This window comes from Lepidochelys kempii, chromosome 3, assembly GCF_965140265.1.
Source record: "Lepidochelys kempii isolate rLepKem1 chromosome 3, rLepKem1.hap2, whole genome shotgun sequence".
NCBI lineage: Eukaryota > Metazoa > Chordata > Testudines > Cheloniidae > Lepidochelys > Lepidochelys kempii.
The window spans coordinates 98,990,057-99,010,718 of NC_133258.1; the positions used below are offsets into that span (position 1 = coordinate 98,990,057).

Consider the following 20,662-nt stretch of genomic DNA (forward strand, 5'->3'; position numbering starts at 1 on the left):
GTAACATCCATACAAGTGCTCCACTATAGGTGCGGTAGCACCCCTTGCAACTAGGATCGGTGATCTTTGGTAGCAGTGCCCATTGGACTACACATGTGCTCCTCCTTGTCTTGTGCCATGAGTGGCATCTATAGGCTGAGTGGTCCAACTGCCCTTGGTTCCTTCTTAACCATCTTTGGTCTGGGACAGAATCCGGAGCAGACCCCTTCTATCCTCTGAGCCCTAAGATAGTACCCTGACCTGTTTACCTGAATAGTTACTCCTTTCCTTTAAATGTCCTCTTCCCCTTAAAAAAAAAAAAAAAAAAAAAAATTCCTCGTACTTCCCTCCCCGTTAGTTCTTAGCTTAGAATACATTTTTCCGCTTCCTGCCCTTCCAACCCAGAGAGGTCCTCGAGGCCAGCCTCGGACCCCAGTCCAGATACTTTGCCCACGCGGTGCTCATGCTTAGCTAGATCATCAACTGACCCTCACTCGCTGCATCCTTCCAAGAAAAAATCCTGTTTCCCATGCAGACGGGAAGAAACGGGCCACCACCTTGCCCTCGAAGGAACTGTCTGGCAGAACACCATCCACTGTGAATTCAATACCCTCAACATTTTCAGGGGTGAGACATAGCTTCTGTGATCGTCTGAGTACCTTTGGTACCGGAGCTAAGGAGAGGTCTAAGGACCCTAAATGGGCAGGCCCAAAGGCGATTGCACTGTCTCTTGACACAGAGGAGCACAGTGCGGGACATTCAAAAACTGTACCGACTGCCCCAGCCAAATCAAGTTCAGGCGCTTCGACACTGACATCTCTATTGGTAGGACATCTGTAGCGGCACCGAGCAAATTCGCAGCACTAAGCAAGCCATCGGCACTGATGTGAACACTGGCACCGAGGAGACCCTCAGGACTGGATTAGCCTTCGGCGCTGAGTAAACCTATTCGATCTGCTGGCTGTTCCAGGGAATGCAGTCCCCCTCACCCCAGCACCGACTCAACTGCCAGTGGCAATGAAGTTTCTCTCTCCTCCACAGGAGTTCAGTTACCCAAAAGATCTGATGGTATCTGACATGCCTGAGTTGCTGCTACTCCGACACGAGCTCTCCATCTCACGTCTCTTCTCCAGCACTACTCACCCTTCCCCAGTGAGGAAGAGGATGAGGAATACTCCGTCCCATCCTTATATTTGGGATGTACCCAAAAAGCATTCTCTGCATGTCCTCGCTGCTTGGAAACTGGGACCGAATCAGGGCCCTGGTATGGATCCCCATGGATGCAACCCCACGCACCAATCCCTTCATCGGGCCATACTGGGCTATATACAGAGCACATTTTCCAAAGTCTTCCAAAGAACAGAGCTGGAGACATCTGCGCTCACCATCCTCTTCTGTCTCCTGACCACCAGAGGCTGATTCACTACCAGTAGAAGAACAGGAAAAAGATCTGGAGGAGATTAAACCAACTCTCCCTACATTCCCTAAAGGACTCTCAACAACTCTCTGCTCTCTCAGCGTATATACGCCAGCACCAAAGAGATGTCTGGGAAAATACCAACCTGTCCCAAGGTCCCTACCTCCACCTTTCACTCCTCATTGACAATACGACCCACAATGAAGACAACACAGGCTCCATATGAAGCTCAGACAATTGATGCCTCAAGGGGCTACCTTTCACACACCCACATCCAAACAATTTTGAAGGTTTGTTCAAGGCCCTGAGAAGTCTGCCCCTGTTCCGGTCACTGCAACCATCTTCATCAACCCACCAGTTTGACGACTGCTCAGCCCCTTTCTGTCCATCCTGGCGGCATATCACTTTGGAGAAATAGGTCCTAGAAATCATGAACAAAGGATATTTCATCCCATTCCTATTGATCCCATTCACCCAACTTCCTCCCTGTCCCTCTTCAGGGACCCTTCTCATGAAAACCTTCTATGAGAATAAATAAAGCACCTTCTGCAGCTGGGAGCCAGAGAATCAGTCCCATCCCAACACAGATGGAAGGGTTTTTATTCCCATTATTTTCTGACCCAAAAGAAATCTGGCAGGTGGAGACCAATCCGAGACCAATAAAACTTCAACAAGTTCATCAAACTACAACGCTACAAGACGGTTACGCTATCAACCATTATCCCAGCACTGGAACAGAGGGACTGGTTCTTAGTCCTTGACCTCCAAGACGTCTATTTTCACATCCTACACCCTGCTCACAGACGGTTCTTCAGATTCATCATGGGGACTGATCATTACCAATACAGAGTACTAGCCTTTGGACTGTCTACAGTCCCTCCAAGTATTCTCCAAAGCCTTCCTGGTAGTGGCTGCTTACCTACACGAACAGGGAAACGATTGCAATACTACACTAGATAGACATCTGTACAAATCCAATTACATGAGACTCAGCTCTCAGAGCACAACAGGCCAACCCTCCTTATTAATGAATGAATTGTTTTAAAAGATATATGGAGTCTGAGACACCCCAAGGACCATGAGTGTAAATATTTCTCTACGGTACATTCATTTTTCGCCAGAATTGACTTTTTTCTTGTGTGTTTAGAACTGATTCCAGCATGCCTAGAAGCAACTATTGATACTATATTAATTTCAGATCATGCTCCAATTCTACTTACTATAGACACTGATTACACCTTATTAACGTCTTCTAGGTCAGTGGTTCTCAACAGGGGCCTTGGGAGGCGGTGAGGAGGTTTCAGGGGCTCTGCCACGCAGGGCCAGCATTAGACTCGCAGGGGCCCAGGGCAGAAAGCTGAAGCCCCTACCTCATAATGCCAGCCGTGGATTTTATATGCAGAAAATCAGTTGTTGTGGCACAGGTAGACTGTGGAGTTTTTATAGCATGTTGTGGGGGGTGCTCAGAAAGAAACAGGCTGAGAACCACTGTTCTAGGTGAAAGCTACTAAACAATGCAAAATTTCATTGCATGTCAGTCAACTCTAATTTCATACAAGGAAATGATCACTCACATACCTCAGATGCCATCTTTTGGGATGCTCTGAAAGCTACTATAAGGGGTCAGTGCATAAAGTATGCCTTCCAAAAGGGGAGAGAGAGAGAGACTCAAGTTACTAGACTCTGGCCAAGAAAATAGATGAGTTGGAGAGAGTGCACAAGACTGACCCAAATAACAAAAACCTCGTAGGTCAAATCTAATCAACGCCAAATATAAATATAATGAATGCTTACTCGGCCAAGTTGAATTAATACCCAGTAGGGTTAAACAAAGAGATTATGAATGGGGAGATAAAGTAGGTAAACTACTTTCCAGAAGACTTAAAATGGAACTAGCCAACAATAATATATCTTACTTATTACAAGAAGATGGGAGTCCCATCCTTGAACCAATAGATATAAATAATATTTAGGCAATTCTGTCAAGCTTTATATAAATCAGATATCCAATCTGACTAATAAATTTGATCATTTCACTGAAGGCCCGCCTTTTAATACCCTATCTTCTGAACAAGTGTTATTTATGGACAAAACTTTCTCAACGTATGAGATCGAACAGGCTATTAAAAATATGAATTCCAGCAATGCCCCTTGGATGGATGACTTTCCAGTAGATTTTTACAAAACATTTTGTTATCAGCTGTCTGCTATTCTTTCAAAGGTTTTCATTGAAACAGACTCCTGTCTTTTAGTACCAGGCATTCAGTAGGCCCTTTCAATATCTAATGGGGCAGTTGAGGGTCCAATTTAAATATGTTGGGGACTAGGTTCTGAAGAAAACTGATAATATCCTTCTCTTTTAGACCCTAAGCAATGCCAATAGATGAAGGTTCCTTCAAAGTCTTTTTTTGTAGTCATCCTGTTTTTCTTCCAGTTTGGTTTTAATTTTAAAGAGACAGTTGCTTTAAATGCATTAGCTTCAATGGCAGTCTTTTTTAGCTCATTTTCTAAGTGAGCCATTTGGGATTTCACATCATATAGAGAGGTCACCAATATCATTTGAGATTGAGTCCAGTTGGCTTGTGAATATTTCTTTCAGTGCTGCAGTATCCTGGGCTAGGTTCTGCTGTGGCCTTCGGGTCTCCCCTTTCATCTGCTTAGGTGATTCAGGCTTAGGGCTCTTGTTGCCTCTCATTTTTTCATTGGAATCTATATTCAGCAGTTTGAAGTTTATCCAGGGGATTAATTTAAATTTCTATGACAGAACCTTATTGCCAGTTTGCTAGGAAAGTTATTATTAGAGGCGAATTTGATACGTGGGGAATGAGGAGATTCCAGACTTGGCAGTTATTTTCCTCCTGGGTACCATGTGACCCCCATCGTCTCTTCTTGAAGTTTAACAGTCCGATTTTTTAATCTCTCCTCATATGGAGGCTGATCTGACCCCTAATAATTTTTGTTGCCTTTTTTTTTACCTTTTCCAATTCTAATATATGTATTTTTTTTTAGATGCCGCAACCAGAATTGCATGCAGTATGCAAGGTGCTGGCATATCATGGATTTATATAATGGCATTATAATATTTACTGCCTTATTATCTATCCCTTTCCTAATGGTGCCTAATATTCTGTTACCTTTTTTGACTGCTGCCTTACATTGAGTGGAAGTTTTCAGAGAGCTAGCCACAATTTCTTTCTTAAGTGGTAACAGCTAATGTAGACCCCATCATTTTGTATGTAAAATTGAGATTATTTTTTCCATTGTGCATTACTTTGCTCTTATCAGCATTGTATTTCATCTGCCATTTTCTTGCTCAGTCACACAGTTTAGTGAGAGATCCCTTTGTAACTGTCCGCAGTCAGCTTTGGACTTGACTTTTGTGAGTAATTTTGCCACCTCACTGTTCACTCCCTTTTTCAGATAATTTATGAATATGTTGAATAGCATAGGTCCCACTATAGATCCTTGGGGGACACTGCTATTTACCTTTCTCTGTTGTGAAAACTAACTAACTATTTCTATTCTTTGTTTCCAGTCTTTTAACCAGTTACTGATCCATGAGAGGACCTTCCTTCTTATCCCATGACTGCTTAGTTTTCTTTCAAGCGTTTGGTGAGGGACATCATCAAAGGTTTTTTTGAAAGTCCAAGTACACAGTATTGACTGGATCAACCATGTCCACGTTCTTGTTGACACCCTCCAAGATTTCTAATAGATTGGTGAGGCATGACTTCCCTTTACAGAAGCCATGTTCAGTCTTCCCGAACATATTGTGTATCTATGTGTCTGATAATTCTGTTATTTACTATAGTTGCAACTAATTTGTCTGGTATTGAAGTTAGGCTTACAGGCCAGAGAAGTGCCTCCCCACCCCACTTTTTTTTTTTTTTTTTTTGGTCCCATGAAATTAGACACAAGTTTTACAGAGAGATAAAATTTAGAAAATCACAATTTCTCTTTTGTCCCATGCATTGTCTGCAAAATGTTAAAAGTATGCCATGATAGATTAGAACTTTTGTGGTCAGTTACTAAGGCAGGGATCATGCTGCTGCTGCAGGAGCAGCACACGCTGCGCTTGGAATCTTGACAGCAGATAGTCTCTTTGGAATGAGGGAAAGAGCGAGCTGGGTCAGGCTCCTTCCCAGCTGAAAACTTCCGTCCCTCGACTCTGCACAGGGCCCTGGTGGTCTATCCCCACAACATGCGGGCAGTACATGGAAAAGGAGCTTCCTGTACTTCCTCAGGGAGAGGGGAGAGAGAGAAAGCCAGAATGGTCTCCCCTCAGCCATCCTTCAGCCCCAGCATGTGGCCTGTTCTCTCCCCACTCAGGATAACAATCTTTTCCTGCCAGCTAATGTAGTTAGTCCTTTAGCTCAAGCTGTGCTCCATTACCAGAGGTTCAGGATTCAAACCTGTACATAATAGAATTTGTTTTTACAATTTCCCTTTAAAAAACAGGAAATAAACTCTCTATATTAAAATAATTGTATTTTGTTGCAAAGCAAGCACTCAAAAGTTAGGAGGATGCCAGAATTTCGGTTGCTGTGACCCAGGCCAGTTGGGTACAGCAGAGTAGTAGAAGGCAGATATAGTGGCCATTGGATAAGCAGTTTTCTGTTCCCTGGCTGACCAGAGCAGGGGCTGCTCCAGGCTAGAGTGGACACATGACTCCAATTAGCCTGCAAAGAGTCAGTTGAAGCTGTTAGGCTAATGTGAATACCTGACTCTAATTAAGGCCCCTCTGATACTATAGAAGGGCTCACACCAGTCAGGCCAAGGAGAGCCAGGGAGCCAGAGGAGAGGAAGTGCGGCTGAAGGCCTAGGTAATGAAGACACACTTAAGCCACTGGGAAGAGAGCCCTAAGGTAAAGGTGAAGAAGGTGTTAAGAGAGAAGCAGGGGAGCTGTGGGGAAGTGGCCCAGGGAAATGTAGCAATTCTGGCAGTGAAGGGTCGGTTGCCAACAGCTGCTGCTATTAGGGTCCCAGGGCCGGAACTCGGAGTAGAGGGCAGGCCCGGGTTCCCCCCAACCGGCCACTACAGAAACGCCTCCTGAGAGGGGAAGACAGGCCTCTGTCAGGACAGGAGGCTAAACTGTTCTGGAATAAGCCCGTAGGGACAACAGAGACTGTGGGAGTTCTCTCACCAACCTCCTTGCTGGCTTATGATGAAAAGGGCTCAGTAAACTGTACCTGGCCCTAGAGAGAGAAGGGCTACGTGGAGGGTCACAGTGAACCTCTGAAGTTAGTATAAACCGCCTGGAAACACAGGACTCATAGGGACAAGGTCAGAGCTCTGCCACACCTGTGAAATCTTAATTCAGCCCATTTATGTATATGCATTATGATACAGTCGTTAATTACATGATCACATAGTAGTTTTTCCATGGGACCCTAGTCTCATTCAGTGCACTGAATGGATAGTTCTTTGGGGCTGAATCAGAGTTGTTTACTGAAGGGAGCTATTTCCCTATCTCATTTGCTTTAGATGGTGGAAGGTTTGTAAGGAACAAGGCGGGGAACCGCAGGAAGAAAAAGAATGGTCTTCTGGTTAAGGCAGGTGAATGCCACACAGGAAAGTATAGTCCTACCCCTGTTCCTACCACAGCCTTCCTATGTGATGCTGAGTGAGGGTTCTGAACGTTAGACATGTAGGACCTGGTGGGCAGAAATCTTGAGCTCTAACAATTGTAACTGAAGTCAGTGGGAGCTGTGGCTGCACAACACCTCTGGCACTATGGGATTGTGCTCTGGAAGAAAGAGCAAGGGGTTGAGAGTCAGGAGGCCTGAAGTTCTAGTCCTGGCTGTGCCACTGACACAGTGTGTAGCCTCATGCAAATCTTTGTCCCAAGTTTCTCCGTCTGTAAAATGGGGATAATAATGCTGTCTGATCTCACAGTGGAGATAAATTCATTAATGTATATGGACCCCTCAAATACCAGGGAGAAGATTGAAAAGACTGAAGAAATGTGAATAGTTGAGATAAGGCTTGGATGGGAGTGAGCTGGCTGAGGGACAACCCAAGCATGATGACGGGGGGTTGCAGGACTGAGATGGAGGAGATAATATCAGTCCCTTTGATTGAAGGAGTGCATCTGCCATTGGTGAGCAGGGTTTGCAATTTAGGGCTGATTCTGGACCCATAGCTGCTCTTGAACAATGATATTAGAGGTAAACCAGTCAGCTTGTTACCACATGTGTCTGTTTAGGCAGGTGCAACCTTTCCCTTTAGGATGTGGACCTTGTCACGGTTATCCATGTCTTTGTTACCTCAAGGTTAGATTACTGCACATGGGGCCACACCTTACAGGCATTTGGAGAATGAAATTGCAGCTTGCTTATTGAGACATATTGGACTATATGTCACCAATGCTCTGGATTGTGCCACTGGTTGCCTATTGGTTTCTGGGATGTCAGCAGGGGCACTTGAATTGGATCCCCCTCATCATAAAAGAAAGGACAACTGGCAAAGAGTAGTCTGTGAAGGCTCTGGGATTCTGGAATTTGCATCCCTCCCGCCCAATTGGACAAAATAGCTCAGATTTGGGAATCTTCTGGGCACATTGGAAAAGACACCTGTTTGGTCGGAGTTTTGGAGATGGCTGAGGATATGCTTCCCAAAACAATGAAGGGGTATAAATAAATATTTTTGTAGGTGTCTGGATGGTTGCATTCCTGCCTAAAAGATTGTTTTAATGCATTATCCTGTAATACTAATCGTTAGAGCATCTGAAGCCTTTGTATAGGCATTTTTTTTATTATTATTTAAATAAAAAATACATTTTCATTGCAGGCTTTGGATAGTAGGCAGTAAATAAGGCAAGGACCATTAACTGGAGGATGAGTATAAAAATATCAAACTGCTGCCTCATTTTCTGAGAGGTTTCAGAGTAACAGCCGTGTTAGTCTGTATTCATGCTTTGTGTGTATATAATAAGATCTTCTACACCTGCACATCCACCAATGTGATATATGCCATCATGTGCCAGCAATGCCCCTCTGCCATGTACATTGGTCAAACTGGACAGTCTCTACGTAAAAGAGTAAATGGACACAAATCAGATGTCAAGAATTATAACATTCATAAACCAGTCGGAGAACACTTCAATCTCTCTGGTCATGCGATTACAGACATGAAAGTCACTATTTTACAACAAAAAAACTTCAAATCCAGACTCCAGCGAGAAACTGCTGAATTGGAATTCATTTGCAAATTGAATCCAATTAACTTAGGCTTGAATAGAGACTGGGAGTGGCTTAGTCATTATGCAAGGTAGCCTATTTCCCCTTGTTTTTTCCTACCCTCCCCGCCCCCCCCCCCAGACGTTCTTGTTAAACCCTGGATTTGTGCTGGAAATGGCCCACCTTGATTATCATACACAATGTAAGGAGAGTGGTCACTTTGGATAAGCTATTAGCAGCAGGAGAGTGGGGTGGGAGGAGGTATTTTTTCATGCTTTGTGTGTATATAATAAGATCTTCTACACTTTCCACAGTATGCATCCAATGAAGTGAGCTGTAGCTCACGAAAGCTCATGCTCAAATAAATTGGTTAGTCTCTAAGGTGCCACAAGTACTCCTTTTCATTTTCTGAGCACTGTCAGTCCTGTGCACTGAATGAGGGAGGGGTCCTGTGGCAAAAGTAGTATGTGATCATGTAATTAAAGACTGTATCATAATTAAGGCTACGTTTTAGTGTCAGGTATTTTTAGTAAAAGTCATGGACAGGTCACGGGCAGTAATCAGAAAGCATCGTTGGTGCTGGTGGGAGAGCGTGGGGTGGCGGCCTGCAGCCTGGGACCTGTGCTGGGGCGGCAGCGCCTGACCCAGGACCCATGCTGGTGCTGGAATGGGGGAGGGTTGATGGGGCTGGCAGGCTCCCTACCCGGCTCCAACCGGTGTGTCCCTGCAGCTCCTTGGGGAGGGGAGGCCAGGGGGACTCCACGTGCTGCTCCCGCCACAAGCGCCAGCTCTGCAGCTCCCATCGTCCGCTAACTGCAGCTAATGGAAGGGGTGGGGGTGGTGCATGTGGAGCCCCCTGGCCACTCTGCCTAGGAGCTGCAGGGACATGCTGGTGGGAGCCGGGGAGCCCCCCTCTCCCCAGGTAAGAACCGCCCTTCACCCCAACCCACTGCCTGAGCCCCCTCCCACACACCCAAACTGCTCAGCTCGGGCAGCCACTGAGCCAGCACCAGCCGCTGCAGAAGTCACAGAGGTCACAGAAAGTCAGTGACAGATACGCAGCCTTAATCATAATGCATCCATACAGACAGGCAGAAAGAAGGATGTATGAACAAATTCTTGCATTTCCTAACTTTTACAGCCTAAATAACATTCTTTCAAATAATTTTGGGTATAACATTTTTCTATAATATAGTGGGACCTAAGGTGTTTGTGGGTTGCGCCATCATACAAAAGAGGAGAGTTGCTGGAATATGCTTCAAACTGGGGCACCACTCCTGTAAACATTTAAACACATGCTTAACCTTGAGTAGTCCCATTCATTCGCTTTAAGCATGAGCCCTAGTGCTCTCAGGCCAGAAATCCTTTGCATTCTAGGTGTAGTCTCTCCTGACATGTTGCCAGCATAGCTCTCATTTACTTTAACTTTAGTTACCTCTTATGTAGGAGGAGCAATATATACTGTGGATTCTGATCTCACTAACATCTGTGTTAGACCAGTTTCATTCCATTGTCATTGGTTGAGTTAGTCCTCGATTACATTGATGTCAGGCCAGAATATTTGGTCCATTACTCCCACATGTATTTTCAGTGGTATTGTACCAATTATATATATTACTATAACCTCATTATCCTAACCTTGCCCAGTAGATGGTACTGTTGGCTCTATTTTGTGATTTCTTTTTGAAGTTGAACATTTGTTGCTTGAAAGTCGCTGTACCTTTTTTATTTTTTCTGTTTAATGTATTTTAACTATAGGTTTTCCCCCTTTTTCTCTCTCTGCTCTTAAGTAACTTCTGCAGCCAGTGGAGAACAATAGTAACCCCTTTACTAATTTGATCTTCACTGGTACTAGTAAGATGTAGCAATCTTTAGGCAGACTGGTCAGTGGGCTAATGGTGAATGTCCTTAGAAGTGTAGAAGACATATTTAAAATACTCTAATATGTAATCCATTGATTGGGCAGATTGCCTCTGATTCATGTTCTGCATCAGGGTCTTAATCCAAGATAGATTCATATGAATTTTTTTAAATAGATACCTTTTAAAATTAATTTTCTTGCCATTTGGTAGGCTTTGATAATAGTGTTTTCATATTTAACATTGGTTCCATTAATAGATTACACCACTTTGATTTATTGATCATGTTAAATGGTAGCCAGTTTTACATGTAATTCCTGCAAATGTGAGTTTGGAATTTCTCCAAATGCAATTTTTTGATTACATACCTTTTCTGGAAACAATAAATATGCTCATATTCTACAGTTATGAGGACTGTAGAAGAACCTATCAGTCAGACAGACAAACAGCTCAAAAGCTTTTACAGTGTTTCATCAGTCTTTATTTAGACCCTCATTCAGCAAAGCATTTAAATGTGTTCTTAAGTTTTTTTCCTGGGTTGGGGCATTAAAGTGTTCTTGAAAGTTGTTGATTTGACAGCCATGAGAGCCAAAGTTTTGATTTATCTGCAGAAAAGGGATAGCATGTGCAGTGATGGTGAAAACTTTCTCACAACCCTTTCACTTTACCTTAGCTCTGACCTGAAGGAACCTCCTCTAGGGGTGAGACAGTAATTCAGGTTCCATCCCCATTTAGTTCTGGTCTCCTTTGTTGAAACTGCCAACTAGTGTTAACTGTGGTGTTATTGGTGTTGTGTACCTGTCCACTGGTCTGGTACTACCAGTTTGGTTCAGATAGGTCACTAACGAGCTCTTAAATGTTAGCAACTTTTGGACGTTGCTGCTTTGGCTTGCTCCTAATTAGTGACCTGTCATATTTTATTCATGGTTTATTCATTGTTTAACCCTGTGAAAACTTTGAAAGTGATTTTTTTTAATCAAAACGTTAATTTTTGCACTGCATATGTTGTTGAAGGCTTGCTCATAATTGTTGGACTGTTGACATTTTTTTCTCTGTCAAGCATTAGATCTTTCTTTTTGTGATGGGGGCTAGGGTAACATGGACTTTGCAAACAGATGTGAGTAAAACAAAGTAAGTTAAATTTAGGTCTACTAATCTTGATGGTGTCCCCTTTTAAATGTGGAAAAACCCCATTTAGACTCCCTTGATGTGGTGCCCCAATACAAGGAGCTGAATATTCCCTTCTGGAGTCTCCTGAGGCACAAAAATACACTAAAGAATGTGAGGGGTAGATCAGGCCAGGGTGGCAAGGATAGGTGGAAGTATCCTCCACCTCCCACTCCTTCAGCCAAAGGAGTGCTGCAGTGGGTGTGCCTCTTCTCCATGCCAGGGAGCTTTGTGAGGGGATTCTGAGGCATAGTTCGTCCTGGAGATCCCTCTGGGACACAGTACCAGCACGTATAAGGTGTGATTGAGCTCTAGGTGACTTGCATCCTTTCAGCTAAAATAGATCATGAACAAAATTCTGCCCTTAGTTACACCTGTGCAACCCATTGGATGTACTGACTTATTTATTAACTGGAAAGCTGAACATTAGTCTCATCTGCTAGCATCGCAGTTGATAAAGCATTTGGAGGATGCTTTCTTACTGGAGGTGGGATGGACATAAATCACAGTGATCTAGTATAAGCACAGTGTGTGGGATATTGCTAAGCCTTGTTCCTGGCTGATGGTTATATTACATATAGTAGGTAATTAGACAGTTCATAAACTGCTTTGAGATGTTTGCTTACATGCAATTTGCATTGGAGAAACAATCAGCTTTTGGTTGGTGCTGAAATTACAATATTCTGTGAAATACTTGTATTTTCTCGATCACTTTCAGGCCTTTGACAAAAATGTTTCATGGTAGAGCACTGGTTTACTGCCAGTGAAGGGAGAGCTAAAAAAGCAGAATAAGTTAATTTACTTTGAGATGTTTGCTATTGATAATATTTTTTGTTTAGGATACATACTATTCTGTATGTATTTGTAAATGGTGTGTGTGTGAGTATATACATGGAGAAAAATGCTTAAATTAACTTTTATAGAACACCATGTGCATTGTGTTTTAGAGACATAATAAATACACTTTTCCTGTTGCTAGGGGATTAGCAGTATCACTGAGCACTCAGATAATACGATGAAGGGCACCATTATAAGAAACTAAAAGGATGGAAGAATAATCCTTAAGGGAGTGTCAGTCAATTTTTTTGTTTTTCAGAATTTCACCCCATTTTTCTTTGTTTTTTCAGTTCAGAGTGAATGAATTTGGTGCCCTGGAAGTCATCACAGATGAAACAGAGATGGAAAATGTTAAAAAGGCCACTGCTACCACAACCTGGATGGTGCCAACTGCTCAAGAAGGTCAGAAAGAAGCTGTTTAATTTTTGTATGCTATAGTTTTTGTTTTTTTTTTAATCTAATGGTGTTCCATAAAAGGTTGCCAAAAGCTTTAAACTGCTTAGTTGCTTTTCCTCTAACAACTTCTGTACACATCTCATGAAAAAAGCTGAGGGGATGTTATTAATTACTTGAGTGTGAATGGGTGTCAAAGTGTCTTTTAAATTAGAAAGAAGCACAAAACTTCACATTTCTATTAAACATCTGGAAGCAGTAATTTTAGAGAACTTCAGCTGTATCCTTCTAATAGACATTTTTATCTAAGTTTAGAACTAAAAAATATTTTCATGTGATCTAGCCTGTTATTATTTTAATTAAAAGGTGCCCTAATTGCTTACTCTATTTGAATACATCAACATTCTACACTTTGTTGTTCTTGCTGAAGTTAGTTCTAAAAAGAAAAGAAGGATTTTACCTATTGTCTTTAGTTAACTTCAGCTCAAAATAGTGTAAACTGCAAAACAATTGTTACAGGATATTGTTTATTAGTTGCTCAAACAACTTAACTGATGGAAGATTAGATCTGCAATATCTTTGTTACTGCTAACTCTACCACAGTGAACTATTGTGAGTGCTTGCAAAAATTTTCTGAGTAATAACATTGAAGGGTTTACATGGGCATTTAACTGCATGGGCAAGGGGTTTAGACCGGATATTCTGTGGAAATTAAAATACTGGCAAAAGGAAAATACACATTTTCATCCATAGAAAGATGTATCACATAGTCACTGATGCTCAGTACTATTTTTGTACACATTGAACATAGGATCAATAAGGTAGCACTGAAAAGAATATCACAGCTACTTGCATGGTTTCTTGCACCCATCATTTTTTTGCCCTTGCAGACGGTACATTTTACCAGATTCTTTTTCCTTTTTAAATTAAATACATAATTATTTTTAGCATTTGTGGAAAATGCCAGATTAACAGAATGCAACTGTTAGTCGCTAGCTATCCACCAAACAGCACAAGCAATAGTGCTGAAAACTTTGGCCTGCTAATATGTCTTCCCATTGACCAAGACAGACCCTTTCTAGGGGCGAAAACGTAGTTGTTCTTCAAGTGATTGCGCATGTCTATTCCAATTAAGTGTGCCACATGCGCAGCAGCCGGAAGCTTTTTCCCCGAACAGTACCCATCGGGTCGGTTTAGGTGCCCCCTATAGTCGTGCCTCCATGGCATCAAATATAGGCCCCTGCTGATCTGCTGCCACTTCAGTTCTTTTTTACTGCCTGTGATGGTTAGCCGGAATGCTCGTTCTCTCTTGCTTCAGCAAGCGTCTCTTTCTTAGCAGTCTTCAGACTTGTCCTGTAAATAGTTAGACAGTAGTTAGTGTACAGATCTATAAGATATCGTTTGGGGGTACCCCCTGCCTCTTCTCATCCCCCCTCCCCCGGTACCGGGGCATGCCTCGGTCCCTGGGGTTTAAACCCTGTGTAGCATGTGGCAAACCTATGCCCAGGAGTGACCCCCCACGCTTCCTGCCTAAAGTGCCTGCGGGATAAAGTCCGAAAAGGAACATTTCAAAATCTGCTGGGGATTCTTCCCCAGAACCCAAAAGGAGAGGGATCAGTGACCGAAGAGTCTCCTTATGGAGGCTGCCCTCCATCCCCACTCTGACCCAGGGTCAACCAAGCTGATGCTGAGCAGTTCGGCATCAGTTTGTAGTGCCCCGTTGTCGTCGCAAGAGGTTTTGGCACCGAGGAAGGACTCTGATAGAAACCCTTGGCGCCGACAGAGTTCCCTGCATAGGGGCTCTGTGCAGGTCAGTGGGTGGCACCGTTACCAGTCTCTGGTACCCCACAAAAAGAAGAGACCTGACAGAGGGCATTCACCCATGCCCAAGCCAGTACTGAAGGAGGCTGGCGCAGTGAGACCCTCCTTGGGGCACCGCCTAGTTGGGCTCTCTTGACGCCTGCTCCACTGACGGACCAGTCGAATCTGGGCCCCCGAGACTCCAGGAAGGTCTTGAGCAAGCCATGCCGGAGACTTTTGAGGTGGCCAGAGAGCTCGTTGCCTTCACAGCATTGCCTTCTCCACTTAGGCGAGACAGAGCACTGAGCTTTGCTTCAGCGACACCTGTGAGATCTTCAGTGCCATTCATGGTACCGTGCCGATCACCATCCCCTCAGCACCAGTCCCTTCTGCTAGTGGACAGGTAGAAGAGCTGCATCGGTCCTCAAGTTCCCGGCACTGCTCCCTAGCATCGGTGGGCACTGCTCTCCTGTGGTCCTCCTTCAGCGAGTCCTCTGAGTCAGAGTTGGAGTCCTGCAGGTCTAAGTGAAGCCAACACTGATCGCGTAGACACTCGACGTCAGAGAAGGAAATGCAGTAATTCCTCCAGGTACTGTGGCCTGGGCAATGGCAGGCTCCGACCCAGTGGCCTTTCTGGACCCCCTGTTTATTCCAGGAGGTCTATGTCAGTAGCTTCGGTATCTCGCGCGCCTCTCGCACCTCCCTTGGTGCAGGACCAGCTGCCCCACGCTGCATCGGTTGCCGCGCTGGAAGACCCGGCACAATGTAACCCCCTCGGTGCTGAGGGCAGAGAGCAAGACCCGGTCCTAGCTAGGGCCTCGTTCTCATTCTCACCAGATGAGGCGGTGGTGGGAACTTCTATGGCCCCCGCACAGGAGGACAATAGCGTACTCCAGCAGTTACTGAGCAGAGTGGCCCAGAACCTGGGGATCCAGGTTCAGGAGGTCGCTGAGACATCAGATCCTATGGTGGATATCCTAGCCCTCTCTGGTCCCCCTTGGATTGCTCTGCCACTCATAAAGACTATTCAAGAGACCACCAAAATTCTGTGGCAGACCCCCACCTCCTTACCACTGATGGCAAAGAAGACCAAACGGAAGCATTTCGTTCCCTTTAAGGGGTTTGAACATTTTTACACCCACCCTCTGCCGGACTCCCTAGCTGTAGGGCCAGCAAATAAGCGGGAGCGCCAGGGACACCAGACCCATCCCACCAAAAAAGGGAGGCAAAGAAGCTGGACCTCTTTGGGAGGAAAATTTATTCCACCGAAGGTCTCCAGCTCCGAATCTCAAATCACCAAGCGGTCCTAAGTAGATATAATGTTATATCTTGATGTTATAATGATATGATGTTAACTCCTGAGGGGCTATGGCAAAATTTATAGAGTTTCTGCCAGAAGAATTTATAGAGTTTCTGCTAGGGCAGAAATCTCCTCATTGGTAGAGGAGGGCAAGCTGGTGGCCAGGGTGTTGGTCCTGGATGTGGCTGACTGGGGTTGGCCATGAGGGGGACTCCTGGTTACAGGCATCAGGTTTCCCATATGAGGTCCAACAGACCATATGAGGTCCCATATGAGGTTTCCCATATGAGGTCCCATTTGAGGGCTTGACCCTCTTCTCAGAGAAGACAGACTCGAGGCTTCATAGCCTCAAGGATTCAAGAGCCAGCCTCAAGGATTCAAGAGCCACCCTCAAGTCCCTTGGCCTGCGCACTTTGGCTACACAGCGGAGACGCTCCAAATTTAGGCTTGGTAATCACCTACTTGGAATTCACTTGAGCAATCACTCAAAGAAGAAAAGATGGTTACCTACCTCTTGTAACTGTTGTTTTTCGAGATGTGTTGCTCATGTCCATTCCGATACCTGCCCGCCTCCCCTCTGTCGGAGCAAACCGTCAAGAAGGAACTGAGGTGGCAGCAGGTAGGCAGGGCCCTGTATTCGGTGCCTTGGAGGCATGACTCCAGGGGGTGCCTGCCCTGGCCCAATGGGTACTGCTGGGGGAAAACCTTCTGGCCGCTGTGCACCTGGCGCACATGCATCTAATTGGAATGGGTATGAGCAATACAGCTCAAATAACAACAGTTATGAGAGGTAGGTAACTATTTTTTCAGCCTGTTTAGTCCTTGACCTCTCTCCTGAGACTGCCAACTACTATTATTGCTGTTAGCCCTTTTAACTGGTGCGATTTTGTTTGATAGATATCTCTTCAGTGTCTATAAGGAACTGAACGGAGAGCACCTGTTCATGTTCCATAAGTAAGGCTACATTTTAGTCGCAGGTATTTTTAGTCAAAGTCATGGACAGGTCACGGGCAGTAAACAAAAATTCACAGCCCATGACCATGGCATTTACTATATACCCCTATCTAAAACTTGTGCCTTGGAGGGCACAGCTGCTCTGGAGGTGGGCGGCGACCTGGTGCTGGGGGGAAGGTGGGTGGTGGCACGTGGCCCGGGACCCCCCACTGGTACTGGGGTGGCAGCGGCACATGGCCTGGGACCAGTGTCCCCTCTAATTTTTAACAGGCCATGTGTGCAAAAAAAGTCTTCTGTGCTGCCACCGAAGCACAAAAAAAAACAGCCAAAGCCCGAGTGCGTGTGGTGTTTCGCCATGTGCGCAGGGTTTAAGATCTGTGTGCACGCACGCAACTTAGAGGGAACAGTGGCTGGGACTCCCTGCTGGTGGGGGCGGGGGGAGGCAGGTGGCCCGGGACCCCTGCTGGTGTGGACGGGAGGATTGGCAGGGCTGGCAGGCTCCCTACCTGGCTCCACGTGTCCCTGCAGCTCCTAGGGGGAGGGAAGACCGGAGGCTCCGTGCACTGCCCCTGTCATGTGCTGCGGCTCTGCAGCTCCCATTAGCTGGGAGCCGCGGCCAATGGGAGCTGCAGGGACGGTGCCTATGGGCAGGGGCAGCATGCAGAGCCTCTTGGCCCCTCCACCTAAGAGCTACAGGGACATGCCGTCCGCTTCCGGGGAGGCCCCCCCGCCCTGCAGCCCAACCCCCTGTCCCAGCCCTAAGCCCCCTCCCACATCCAAACTGCCCCAGCAGCTGCTGCCTGATCTGCTAGGGAAGCCCCAGAGCCAGCTGCACCAGCCACTGCAGAAGGTCATGGAGAGTCACGGAATCCGTGACTTCCGTAACAGACACGGAGCCTTAAGGATAAGCCATGAAGCAACTGGTAACAATTTTCAATTAGTATTGACTTGTGGAAAGTTCATATCTGTGATGTGGAGGTGAGAGACTTGTTATCATAGTATAAGCACTATGCCATATGTTGTGGAGTAGATTCTGTCCCCTCTCATAGCTGTGTGATTACAGTTTTGTAATATCAAATGTACACCATCGTGCCCTGCAATATGGTTAACCTAAAACAAATTCTTGCTAGTCAAATCAAATATGTTCAATGCTTTGTATTGTATTAAGCATACATTTGTGATGAGGATGTACGTCTTACGTTGTACCAGATTAGTTTGTTGCAGTATAAAGATATGCTTACCTCCAGTGCACATCTAGACCTGCATGACTGGGGGAAGAGATAGTGTATGACGTCACTTAACCACTGAGAACATTGAGCTGTGTAATGCAGCACACCATCCCATTAGTGATGAAGAGCTATCTAGATCCAGGTTTCAGAGTAACAGCGGTGTTAGTCTGTATTCGCAAAAAGAACAGGAGTACTTGTGGCACCTTAGAGACTAACCAATTTATTTGAGCATAAGCTCAATAGCTATTACCAGCAGGAGAGTGGGGTGGGAGGAGATATTTTTTCATGCTTTGTGTGTATATAATAAGATCTTCTAAACTTTCCACAGTATGCATCCGATGAAGTGAGCTGTAGCTCACGAAAGCTTATGCTCAAATAAATTGGTTAGTCTCTAAGGTGCCACAAGTACTCCATATCTAGATCCAGGGGTTCATTTGACTGCCCTTTAAAGGAGCGTTCAGTGTTCAAGCAGAAGGAATTGTTTTGCCTTTTGACTTGGAATTTGTCTTTTAAAAGAAGTAAATGGGTTACAAAAAAGTCATATTTAGTTTCCATCAGATAGGTTTCTATTATTAAGTAGTTCCCCTCAGTTCTTTTTGAAGCTTCATCTTACCCATAAGTGTAGGCTGCCATGTCCACTACAAGCCTAGACATTTGGTGCCTAGGCTTATAGATGTCTGAATACCTGAATCTAATGTTGGGAAATTTAGTTGTCCTAATCCAGAGTGATAAGAGGGAAAATGTGTATTTTTTTTCCCTCTGGTAGACTACAGGAGTAGTTACGTACAATCTTTTGGAGAAAAAGGTTGTAATAGAAGAATACCTCGTAGCCTAGGATTTTAGTTACAGAACAGTGTGTGTTTGTTAAAAGAAAATTTCTCCAAATTTCCTTTTCATAGTTGGCAGCAGTCTCACTAGGCCAGGACTGAGGCATGCTGGCAGGGGGGCAAGGAAAAGTCTGCACAGCTGCTGCCTGGGCTGTACCTGATCAGTGGATAAAGGACCTCAGTCTTCAGTGCATCTAATGCAACATCTTTCAGCAGCACTAAATTCACAGTAAAAAAGATCAGCTAAATGATGGCTTGTGTCATTATGTTAATGTTCTCTTATGAGGGGGGTTTCCCCTACCCAGGTTGTGAAAGGCCAATTATGTAGCCTAGGTGCACTTGGTGAGTGGGCCAAGCCTAATTAGAAATAAAGCACAGCTGGGGGAGCCCATTTTGGGAGCAAAGACATGGAGGAGAGGAGGTGAGAAGTGCCTGAGAGGGAGAAAGGGTAAAAGACCAGATAGGCTTCTCCAAAGATGAGCTGGAAGCCTGACTCAGAGGGAGCCCTAACAAGCTGTATCCTGAGAAAGGGGAGGAGTATGCCAGCCCCTGGATTGGGAGATTGATCCAACTAGGGAGCAGCAACAGAGGTACTCTTGCGCTGAGGTGACTGCCCCCAGAGCCCAGCAGGCTGAAGGTTTCGTATGTATACATTTTTATTGGACGTTGATAAAGGTGTCTGTGGCCCGAAAAGTGGCTGGACTCTGTACAGTGGTCCAGCCGGAGGGCCGGGACACCCCTATGGCCACAGTAGGCCAAAAGGGGCGGGGGGTGCAACTGAGGCATAAGTTGCTGCAGCCAGTGAGGAATGGGTGTGTTGTGGCGGCAACTTTGACACACCTCTCCATTCCATTGATAACAGAAATATAAGGTTAATGGGCATTTATCTTTTGTTGCATGCTAAAACCTGTGTTACTTTTGAAAGCCAGCCCTTTGGAGTGAGGAACAGTAACCCATCATGGATGATAGCCATTGGTTCTACAGCTAATGGTAGTGGCATAAGTAGAACCTTCCCTTTGCTTGGCAAGGTCTGTTCTGTGGTTAGAAATTTCTTACTTTTTGTACTGTAGCTTGGAGAAATTACTCTTTTTTTCCTTTCACTGTGCAGCCTTTTCAGAAAAGACTGGGATTCCCCTGAAGTTGAAGGAAGCTACGAAAGTGGATGGGCTTATTTTCTGTGAAAACTGTTATCACGATGGTACCACAGAAGAGTTTGTTCCTGAAGGGAAATTTTGCAGCCAGAAATGTGCACATCACATCAAAAACAAGTAGGTGCTATTATAAAACATACACTCAAGTAATATGACATGCACGCAGCATGATGAGAGAGAATATTGGGATAAAACAGTAGTGGGGTCAGGTGGGGTGAGAATGAGGCAACCTAATCTCTGAATTTTCTGATTTTTAATTTTCAATTATTCATATCTACTTATAATTTTGTCCCAAACATTTATAGAATATGAGAGCTTGAGTCTTGTGTAATGCAAGTGTTGAAGACTTCCTTAGTTGCACAGAAAATATTGTCTTTTACCGTTGAACACAAACAGTGAAGAACTCATCTCTGGTCTGCATGAGTCAGTGTCAGACTCGCACAATGTTTCATAATCACTAGAATTAGGATGCTCAGCGATTAGATGGTTGGTGTGGTTAGTTAATTATTTAAATGCAAAAGCTACATTACATATGACAAACTCCAACCTGTGACAGTTTGTCTATTCTTT

The 20,662-nt window shown here is 44.8% G+C and overlaps 1 protein-coding gene across 11 annotated transcripts in view; it reads left to right on the forward strand.

Annotated features, from left to right (window-relative positions):
• Positions 1 to 20,662, forward strand: part of L3MBTL3 (L3MBTL histone methyl-lysine binding protein 3) — a 151,987-nt gene that overhangs the window by 20,769 nt on the left and 110,556 nt on the right. For 7 of the 11 annotated variants that reach the window (XM_073337277.1, XM_073337281.1, XM_073337276.1 and 4 more), the window contains exons 3-4: positions 12,729 to 12,840; positions 20,050 to 20,209. In XM_073337277.1, coding sequence (XP_073193378.1) covers positions 12,729 to 12,840; positions 20,050 to 20,209 — 272 coding nt within the window. Of the gene's footprint in view, positions 1 to 11,494; positions 11,566 to 12,728; positions 12,841 to 20,049; positions 20,210 to 20,662 lie in introns of all 11 variants that reach the window. The other 4 variants (XM_073337282.1, XM_073337283.1, XM_073337285.1 and 1 more) reach the window with 3 other exon arrangements.